Genomic DNA, 11,420 nt, shown 5'->3' on the forward strand with positions numbered 1-11,420 from the left:
ACAACTGATATTGTTCACATCCAGTACATTGTTTTAAATATTACACATCCATAACATAAATTGTTTAAGAGTTTTCAAAACATAGCTTCCTAACATACTTGATATTACCCTGCAGCTTACCTGTTACCTGAGAATACAAATTATTTTGAAAAACGTCAACATATGAAATGTTGGTGAGTTCATAAGCAGGGTTGTGATAAAAATGATTTGTGTAGTTTATAAAATCCAGAAAATCCGATATTTTCTGAAAAGACAGTTGTTTACCAAAGTGTGAAGATCCATAAGTTGATGCATGAATGATTTCAAAACGTGTATAAATGGGAAGTTTTGTATTATAGTTATAGAAAAATAAAAGCGAGTGGTGCTGATTTCCTCGAAAAACCCGATGTTTTCCGATAACATAAAATATAATTGTTTTCAAATTGATATACCGCCGCAACGAATGATTTTGATTACTCTTCCTTGATTACTCGGATGGTATTGGATTTATTTAATTATGTGAGTCGTTATAACCATGCATAATAATGACTAGTTCGTCTGTCTTGGCATCCTAATGTACGCCGGAATTGATCTTAAGATTTTGTCACCCTAGACTGGCCGAGTCTAACTGTAGCGAACAGCTGAGGTGTGGGGGAGTCACCCCCGTATAGATCTATACACAAACTCTCGCTCTCCTTCCAGGAGACTTTGATTATAACTACAGACTACAAACGACCCTTAGAGGTGTCGCCCGTTATTACTCACTTAATCCAAACAAAATTGATTACTGTTGATTAACGACCTGGGTTTGTTTACTTTGATTTCAAATAAGCCTAACAGACACGGAGAAGAGGAATACAAGGTCCTGCTAATTACGCGTGTTATTTAAGGTTGTTGGTTATACGAAGGACACATTGGCCCATTTCATATTTGATTAAATTTGGACCTTACTAGCAATGCTAATGGGCCACCAAGGCCCAATAGCATATATATGCCATTGAGGGTCCCTTAAACATGTAATTGGGTCACCGGAGGCCCAATAAACATTTATTATTAGTGTTAGGCCCAAAAGTCATGTCAATGGGCCACGAAGGTCCAATAAGCATGATTAGGATCTTTCAAGCCCAACTATTTGGATATTTACTTGTTTTAGGTATAGTATAATTGTTGGAAAGTTTGATTGAACGATTGTTATCTTCGTATCGGCACGAGGCCGGTTGATTGTTTATAACGATATTTGGAATTATAAGTATATTCATCTTTCTATTTTCATGAGTTGTAGTTTGGTATTTTTGACTCAAATATCTTAAAAACAAAATAATTGCTTCAAAATGTTGGTTTGACCTTTTCAGCCCTTCTTTAACAAAAATAACAATTTTAGTCCCTTATTTTGAAAAAAGAACATTTCAGGCCCTTAAACCATTTTCTTTGCATTTTTGACCCATAGACTTGTTTAAGTGATGTTTTTAGTTCAAAAATTTCTCTTTGGCAGTTTCAGCCCTTCCAGTAAGGAATTTTTCAGTTAAAACCCAAACTTTTCGCAACTTTTACAATTTTGGCCCAAAATCCAAAAAGTTTACATTTTTGATCCTTGTTTGGAAAATAAATCATTCTAACCCTTGAATTGGTTTTGTTTACCCTTTTTACCTCCTGTTTTGTGAAGTTTATCATTCAATCCCTTTAAAATTTGGTTTTTCGCAAATTTTAGGCTCAATGGGCCGAAAAGCCCAAAAATTGGCCCATTAAGCTACAATTTACATTTCTAGTCCTTTGAAGAGTATAATATTCATAAAACTTTTATTTTAACTGTTTTGACCCTTTTGATCCTTAAGAAAAACAGTGAATGGCAATTTTAACCCAACTTTTGTTTATTTGACAATTTAAGCCCAAAAATGGGTTTTATGTTGCAATATGTTTATTTTAATCTTAGAGGGTATTTTTCTTGACTTGTTTAGTGTAATATATCTTAGTTCATGTTTGTTTTCCTTCTTGTGCCATAGATTTCGTGATTTCTTCCCTTTTTGTTACATATTTACCACATAAACACATATAATCACACATACATGCATGAAATCATACATAGCATACACATACACATAGATCTACACATTTTACTTGTATTCTCCCCCATAAAACTTGTGAAAACCAAAAAGAGAGGGGTATGAACTCACCTTTTCTTGTGGATCTCGGTTTTGAAGAAATGGAAGAAGTTTGATGCTATTCTCAGCCCTAGGAAGCTTTCTTGGGTTGCTTTCGAACTTATGGAGGTTTTCTAAGAGTATGATCACAAAAATGCTTAGAATGAATGATCTTAACACAAGGATGAAGTTATACAACTTAGATGTGTAAGGACTTACCAAGGAAGGAGTGAGTTTTTTTTGGTGGAAATCTCCTTGATCCTCCTTAGATCTTCGAAAATTTGTGAAGAAGAAAGAACTTTTCTAGAGAGAGTTTTGTTTGCAAAAGATGGATGAAATATGTGTGTGTGTGTGTTGGGTGTCTTCGGCCGAGGATATAAAGGAGAGAGGGGAGAAGAGAGAGGTAAGGATGTGATGGATGCATAGGAACATGAGATGGTTGCATGGAAGACCAAAATATAATAAGGAGGTGGCTAACCCTCCTTATTTCCTGAATTTCCATTTTTTTTTGTTTTACTCTTGGGCCGAGAAAGAGGGAAGAGAAAGAAGAGAATTTTGGGCCTTTTATGTTTAATCCATAATATGGGCCCAATTTGATGGTTTTTCGGCCCATTTGGTCTTTGGAGATGGTTCACGGCCCAAAATAAATCAAAGTATGAGTTTTATGGCTCATTAGGTTAATTACATTTGTTATGGCCCATTAGGGTATTTTATTTCATTCTAGGCCCATTATGGCCCAAAATGTTAAAATAAAAGAAAGTGGGTCCAATTAGGGTCCATTTAAGGGTCCTAAGCCCAAAATAGTCCAATTGAAAGCTTATTGGTCCATTAGGCCCAATAAGGAAATCCTAGTCCATAATGGACTTAAACCGGGATTTCTAGGGTATCCAATTCTTTGTTGACTATTTGAATGCTTGTATATGAATTTTGTTGTCATTGATTTAACACAATACATGTTTTCAAGTTTTAACTACAATGTCACTCTTTGTTAAGCGTTTACTGCGTATCAGAATTCCTAGTTGTGATAGGTATGATTTATAAGTCATGTACAAACTTTTGGACTAGCTGAATCCTTTTGTCTTTTTCCTAAAAGATAATGTTTATATTTTATAAAAGAGTTTATAAAAGTTTGACTTTCTTTCTTCTTCTTTATGCAATTTTCGAGATATGCATAAAAAGAAGAAGTGTATGACTTGTCTAATCATGCTTTAAAGGCATGGGAGACATGCTTATGACAAAGGGGACAAGTTTGCTTAAAGTGCTAAGGACTAATGGTTAATAACTTCACTTTATGCATATAAATAAGAGAGCTTGCACTTGAATTATTAGTTCATTCATTCTTGGATGCAAAATCCAAATCCTCTCTTCCCTCTCCCTTTCTCTCTAATTCATTCTTGAAGAACACTTGCATCTTCAAGCCCTCTTTAAGTTCATACTGGTTATGAACTTAAAGCTTAAGGGTTTAAGAGTTTTGGACTAGCATCTACATCAAGTTGAGTCATTGTTGGTGTCTCAAAGGTTCCACATTCCAAGCCTCCCGAGAGGACCCAAAGAACTACAAAGGTTGTTATTTCTTCACCTCTGATTTGGTTGGTGTTTTAGGTGCTGTTTGTTTTTTCTGAGGCAATATGTCTGCAGTCTGCGAACCACATCTGTAGACCTCTGTAGTAGAAGAGGTGGACCAAACGTCTGCAGTCTGAAAAAAGAAGACTGTTTGTTTTTTTAACATCTGCGGGCTACAAAATAAACTGAAATCTAAATAAACTGATTTTTTTAAACTTCAAAGTGATTTTTTAATATTTTTATGACTTTGTTATAAATAATTAACAAATCTAGATCAACTTTTATGTATTATTGTATAAAAAATAAAAATAAAAATGGTATGAATTAACGTATATATTTGATAAAAACCAACAACTTTGGTTGCAAAGTTATAACTAAACATTGTAATTAGGGATCAAAGAATTTGATACATAAATGGATGGAAATAAACTTCGATTTTTTCAATTAAATCCATTAAATACGTACCATAAATATTTTCTCGAGAAATTGACGATGCTGTATTAAATAATGTTTTACAAAATTTGGCAAAAAAATATAAGAATATATATTATGATTTTTTTTCATATTTATATAAACAAATTCAACGACTATTATTGTAATAAATATTTATTTATAAATTTGTCAAAAATATCATGTTTGTATCGTCGAACGTTTTTTTGAAAGTTTTGTAATTTTTTTTTAAAATTGTTTATCATTAATAAAGTTGGAAAAAATATAAATTAAAAAAAAAACTTAAAAAAAATAAAGATATATGTGTTTTTTAGGCTAGAAGATGTGTGAAGATGTTAGAAGACTCTGGTCTACATCTGCGCCAAGAAGAGGGCGCACATACGTTTTTAGGTCTGCAGTCTTCAAAAAAACAAACAGTCTGTGAAGACTAATGTCTGCGCGTGGTCTGCGCGGCGCAGACAGAAGAGGCCACGCAGATCTGAAGACAAAAAACAAACACCACCTTAATATTTCTATAACTTGCAAGAAGATCCTTGGTGGATATAAAATGTTTATGTTATTTCAAAATCATAAGTCTTCCGTTGCCATATTTTTCTAGTTTATGAAACTATTTTGAACTAAAACCCAACATGAGATCTATTCGTTTACCGATCGAGGTGAGTCTCTTCACTGTACTCGTGGGTCTAAGGAACTAATGCCGGCCCATTGGATTATGTTCATAGGATGCTAGTTGTCTTGGTGACTCTTGCATGTGTTGTGTGTATGTTGGACGGGACCCATTATATGTGTTGGGCGGGGCCTATTATGTATTTTGGATGGGCCTGTTAGCCGGGCGGGGCCCGATGTATGTATGGTATGCGGTATTTTGGAGAACTATCTAAGCTTTGTGCTTACGATTTACGTTTAAAATGTTTTTCTGGTACTTTTGGTTTCAAAAGGAAGGATCCGACTTGATTGCACTGCATCTCCTGAAGATTTATTCCACACTGAATGTTTACGAATTACTCTGATGTTTTGAGAATACTTTTATTCTGATCGTCTTTGAGATAATGAATAAATGGTTTTGACTTATTTAAAAATGAAATTTTTACTCGGTATTTTTGGGACATTACACGAACAATCCAAACAAATCAAACCAAACCAAATAATAGACGACGAACCGAATACAGACTTGATACCATGTAAACTAATGAACAAAATACTGCTAGGGTTTCACTATTGAAAAATAACGAGTACAATTACAATGAAAGGAAAAGACAATATAAATAGAAAAAATAATTATGTTAAACCTAGCTAAAAGGGTAATGGGAGCCAAATAGTCCCAAAACGAGTCAAGCTACTCGTGAGCTATTTGGGATTGGCTCGTTAAAAGCTCGACTCGAAATCGATTTTAAAGGAGCTCGAGCCGAGCTTAAGCTTAATATTAAGCTCGTTTATTAAACGAGCTCGAGTTTGACTCTATGTCACTAAGCTCGATTAGACTCGCAAGGCTAAACGAGCCTATATATATATATAATATAATATAATATAATTTGTTATTATTTTTATATATTAAAATAAAAACTATTTGGGAAATTAGGGATTTAGAGTATTAATGAACAAACTCGAACCGAGCTGAAGGTTATTTAAGCATACTAGACAAAAAATGAATCGAACTTATATAATTCTTTAAGAGCTTGAGCCGAGCTCGGTATAAGAAAACTCGAATCGAGCTAAGCTCGAGCTTGAGCCTTGTATAACTTAAACGAGCTCGAGCAAGCTCGGACTCAGCTCGGCTCGCTGAAACCCCATACCTAAACCAAGAAAATGGACTAATAAATTTATTTGGCTAACAAGGCTAAACGAAATGAAATGGCACGAAGGATGACATACTAGATGGCATTCAATATTGATAGCATACATGATACATCTCCCCTTATCGTAGGCATATCTCAATGACATTTGTTGAGGCATAGCTTAATGGCATGAAATGAACATCTCTCTTTTCTCTTTCACTCTTTTTCTTTCAAAATACAAAAAACGATTGCTTAATGGCATGAATTGAACATCTCTCTTTCTCTTCACTCTTTTTCTTTCAAAATACAAAAAACGATGATAAGCATGAAACATTTTAAAACCAACCTCACTAGAAATCATAATATCTTTTAGAATCGTTTCAAGAATTAGTTTAAAACAGCAGGTACAACAATATGGTCAAGACAAAAAACAGATAATGTAAAATTTGCCACGTGTACATTCGACACGTATAATACTGACACGTGAGATAGGCATGTACATGTGTGCAGAAACCTATCTTGTTGGTCAAACTATAAAACCTCTGCAAAAACCTATCCCTCTCTATTCTCGATATCAAATATTGCAATGCGCCACCGTTAATGGCCATTCTCAGATCACTCAGGGAACTTGCTCGAAAGACCTCCAACACCAACACCAGAACCTTCTTCATCTCCACTCCAAATCCGACGTCCTTACGATCCATAAGGTCATCAATCTTACTCTCTCGCTCATCAAACTTTATCTCTCCTTCAATCTCTATCTCTAAGTGGGACTACCCATTCCATGGCCCGCTTTTCCTCTCCTATCCTCCATGGAAGCTTCTGCAATTCGCGACTCCTCTATACCTCCAATCTGACGTCGTTGCGATCCCTAAAGTACGGGCTATTGACTTGCTTCGAGAACGGACGTTTCCGATCAAATTAGGGTTAAGATCGGTTAAAAACGACAGTAATTTGGTTGATGGGAAGGACTCGAGGATCGTTGGAAGTAGTGTCCGTGATGGATTAGTGGAGAGTTTCGTTAATTGGCCCAATTTCATTTCTATGAGTAGATTGGTTTCTGGCCCGGTGCTTGGATGGTATAGACTTCATATCCTTTCCTAATTCTCTGTTTTTTGCATCTATTTTACTCTTAAACTTGGAAATGGAGATTTAATGAAGTACTTGCTGCACATTGTCCCTTTCATGACTGCTCTCTTTGACAGTATGTTTAAATCGATGCCTACTTTTGAATATTGATAGCTTCCGCCCCTTGAAATAGGAAGATTATTGTTCAAGTTGAACTTTAGATGGGATTATTTATACGTGAAACTTATTTTCTGTTTGTAAAGTGGATGCTAATGGTGGAATGGACAGATTATTACTCTCTAAATACATAAACATATGAGGAGATGCTTTTAATTATGGTTGGTTTAGTTGTTTCTTACACTAGATGTGTGATTAGAACTTTAGATATGTATTTTGAACTATGTATTTGAACTCAATACACAAACCAATCACAGTAATACGAAGAATATGTGAAAATTGGAAATTATGTAGATAGAATAGCAACACATTTTTTCTTATTTCTCTTTAAGTTGTTATTTTTGAGGTTCAATTAAGTGTTGAAGATTACCAACAATGGATCATGGATCATTGCATGTTTCCTTTTGGCAAACTGTAAACTAAAAATGAAACCTACTTGGCTACTTACAGTAAACAATGGGTATCTTGTTGCCTGTTAGCCTTTAGGGTTAACCCCAACAATAGGCTAGATCACCATTTAGACATGGAATCTTCTCCTTTTGATTTTATTTTTCCAACTAGGTAATCTAAGAGTATCATGTGTATAGGTATTCCTTGAAGGGTATAAAAGGTTATTATATAAGATTTATGGGCCATACTTACAAAATGACAACTTGAATGCAGGATGATCATGCATGATATGTATCTTCCTGCATTTCTTGGGCTTGTTGTCTCTGGGGCAACAGACTGGGTAAGATTTTTAGCTAGTGTTTGGTATGATGGAATCAAGGAAGGAATGGAATGGAAAAGAAATTCATTGTTTTGTCTGATGGAATGGAATGTGAATCCTTCATTTTTTTTTTTCATTTATCTTTCTTTACTTTTTTCATTCCATCATGGAAGGGAATGAAATTTGCAATATAACCCATTTTTTTTTATCTAACAATACATCTTTTAAAAAATTTCACCATTTAGCTAAATTACGTATTTCTTTTCTGAAATAATTAGAAATATCTTTTTCGGTTTCAGTGTTTGCTTAATATGTAAACTTTTTTATAGATAAAAAAACCCGTTAGTTTTAATCAAGTAGTATATACAGTAGAGCTAGAAGTATACATTTTATAGTTATTTACATATACATATTAAAAATTCATTCCATTCCTACAGACAGACCAAGCAAACATGATATGATGGAATGTAATTAGTGATTCCATTCCTTTCATCCTTTGCATGTGTGGTAAAAGTTGTTTGTTGTTGCAGTTAGATGGATATGTGGCCAGAAAGATGGGGATTAATTCCGTGGTTGGTTCATACCTTGATCCTCTTGCTGACAAAGTACGTTCTTTTCTTTCTTTCATTTAAAACAACAATTGATTTTAATATATATTTTGTTGAGGTAAATTATACATAAAATCTCATGGAAAGTTGTTAAAAACACACAGGTTTTAATTGGTTGTGTTGCCTTAGCCATGGTAGAAAGGGGTCTTTTGCACTGTAAGTATCTGTATGATACTTTTTTACTCTCCATATAAACATGAACTTATATTCTTACTTAAAAAATACATTTTTAATATTTTAATAATTTTACAGCAGGACTGGTGGCACTTGTAGTGATGAGGGATGTTGCTCTAGTTGGTGGGGCAGTGTATATAAGAGCTACCAACTTGGGTTCAGAGGTATGTTTGTTCTTCAAATCAATTTAGCAATCTGTTTGTTTGTTTTTTTTGTATATATTGTAATGTGTATATTTTGGTATATAGTCAAGGAGTTGGGTAGAGTTTTTTAACCTTGATGGGATTCGACCACAGAAAGTTGAGCCTCTAATGATCAGTAAGGTAAATATTCCATTCCATTTTTTTTTATTAAATGTTGTCTCGATAAATGATGTTTAAGAAATATTTGAGATGTAAGGGACCTTAGATAATAGATACTAACGAAAAGTTCAATGACCTTAAATAGTGGGAAAAAGAGAAGTAAGGAGGTAATGTGAAAAAGCCTATTATTTTCCTGACTTTATGTATTAAGTCGTTATTTCTACCTTAAGTTAAAAAAAAAAGGAAAAAAAGTTATATGTAGCTTATGAGATTTGTTTTTGGTTTATAGGTTAATACATGCTTCCAACTAGCCTTGGTTACAGGTGCTCTTTTGCAACCAGAGTTTGGAACTCCTCAAACTGAATTATACATCACCTACTTAAGGTAGGTAGCTAGCTTAACGTGTTTTTTTCCCTTTCTTCTAATTGACGTAAAGACTTGTGGATTCTTTTTTGGACTATAACAAAAACACAAGGACCAAAACTATAATTTACACCAAGTCTATTTTGGTTTTGGTTTGATGCAGTTGGTTAGTGGCTTCAACGACAGTGACTTCCACTGCGGCTTATGGTACACAATATCTCAAGAGGAAATTGGTTTAAAATTCAAAACACTGTCTAATCTGAATCCATTATGTTCAAAAAAAAAAAAAAAAAAAAAAAAAAAACGAGGGAGCGAGGCCAAGTTGTAAAATCTTACATTTTCATTTTGATAGAGAGAAATTTACTTTTTTTTTTTGCATTAAACTTGGGGGTATGGGGAGGGGGAGGCTGTGTTTTGTTTTTCCTTTCCTGGTATATAATGTTAAAAAATATCTGCCAAAACGACATCATATAAAAAATTGGAGAGGTAAAAAAATTACAAGCTAAAGTAAAAAAACTTTTGAGATAAAAGAACGCTCTTAGGATAGTTTTGTTTTGACTTTTTGACCCAATAAGCTCTCTAATAAGCTCATTTTGTGGATGATCCTCTACTACTGCAGATACTCTAGTTTAGTAATTGTACATACAATTAATTCCCAAACGTTTACGAATTTGCCACTGTACTATGGGTAACTTGTCGCTTCCGGTCCCTCCCTTTCACTAAATTGACCCAGAATTGTGCTTCGGCTGTAGGTTTGGAGGTTAGCTTTGGTGTTTGCTGCTTTTTCATTCAATCGCCTAGCTTTAGTCAGCCAACGATCGATAGTCTTCCCTGCCCTCCTCACGCACATACCTCAACGATTTGATATGCTCACACTAGAACAAGCTAACCAAATCGGTAATATGAACTCAATGAATGATGAAATAGTAGTGAACTGGTATAATATTGATAGAAATAACGATATTCATAGAAATAAATGATAATTCTCCCTTTTGTGAGGTGAGTGCTCTCTAAGCATGCATAAGCAATTACAAATTCCACATAACCCCCAAAAGATATCACAACTAGCTATTAATACTAATAAAAGGACAAAAAAGACTGCCAAACTAAACATTTCTCCTTCACTATCAGTATTTCCTGACCCACAGCTGCAGGAAACACCAAAAAGACCAAGTTACACCTGAGTTGTCCCTGCGAAGGACTGGGCTGGTTATGATTCATGCCAACCTTGGGCCCTTTCTTCTTACGAGTGTAGACCTATTGGACTAGGGGCTTATCAACACCGGCGTCCCACACTTTAACCTTGTCCTCAAGATCAAAATTAGGAAACTGCATATTCATCTTACAGTAATCTTCCCATGTAGCTTCAGTTTCTGCTAACCCCTCCCATTGTATCAACACCTCCTTTTCTCCCAGCCCTCCATTTTTCTTAAAGCGCACTCCCCGCAGCTGTTCTGGTTGAGCTACCAATTCTAAGTTTTCATTGATTTGTGGTGGGATGTTCTTAGTGGGTGTGGTTGTTCCAATGGCAGTCCTGAGCTGGGAAACATGGAACGTGGGATGGATACTTGTGGTGGGCGGTAGCTCTAACTTACAGGCAACCTTTCCAATCTTCTCCAAGATGCGAAAGGGGCCGTAGTAACGGGGTGATAACTTCTCGGACTTCCTTTGAGCCAAGCTTTTCTGTCTGTAGGGTCGCAACTTTAGAAACACCCAATCATTGACCTGATACTCGACATCCCTTCTCTTCTTGTTGACTTGAACCTGCATTCTTTGTTGAGCCCGGATCAAATTCATCTTAAGCTCATCGAGGGTGGCATCACGGTCTTCTAGCAACTGGTCGAGGGCATCCACTGAGGTAAGTTGCCCCTCATATTGGATCAGGGGTGGGGGGTCTCGGCCATATAGAGCCTTAAAAGGGGTGACTCCCGTAGCTGAGTGATATGTACTATTATACCAATACTCAGCCCATGCCAGCCAATTGGACCACTGCTTAGGCTTGCCTGAAAAAGAAAACAACGCAGGTAAGTTTCAAGGCATCGATTCACCACTTCAGACTGACCATCTGATTGTGGATGGTAGGCTGTGCTACGCTTCAAGTCCACTCCATGTAG

General features: G+C 35.3%; 2 protein-coding genes across 2 annotated transcripts; one reads left to right on the top strand and one right to left on the bottom strand.

Moving 5' to 3' along the window:
* Positions 1-6,426: 6,426 nt before the first annotated feature.
* On the top strand, positions 6,427-9,677 carry CLS (cardiolipin synthase). The gene is made up of 8 exons (XM_079087104.1): positions 6,427-6,984; positions 7,814-7,880; positions 8,390-8,464; positions 8,572-8,623; positions 8,720-8,805; positions 8,890-8,964; positions 9,233-9,327; positions 9,470-9,677. Exons 1-8 carry the CDS (start codon positions 6,506-6,508, stop codon positions 9,543-9,545), a joined length of 1,005 nt encoding a protein of 334 aa, XP_078943230.1. The 5' UTR covers positions 6,427-6,505; the 3' UTR covers positions 9,546-9,677.
* An 886-nt stretch (positions 9,678-10,563) lies between these two features.
* Positions 10,564-11,103, bottom strand: LOC145131024 (uncharacterized). Its single transcript, XM_079065761.1, has one exon. It carries the CDS (start codon positions 11,101-11,103, stop codon positions 10,564-10,566), a length of 540 nt encoding a protein of 179 aa, XP_078921887.1.
* Positions 11,104-11,420: the final 317 nt, after the last annotated feature.

Source organism: Lactuca virosa, chromosome 1 (assembly GCF_052849685.1).
Source record: "Lactuca virosa cultivar CGN04683 chromosome 1, Lactuca_virosa_CGN04683_v6, whole genome shotgun sequence".
NCBI classification, from domain to species: domain Eukaryota; kingdom Viridiplantae; phylum Streptophyta; class Magnoliopsida; order Asterales; family Asteraceae; genus Lactuca; species Lactuca virosa.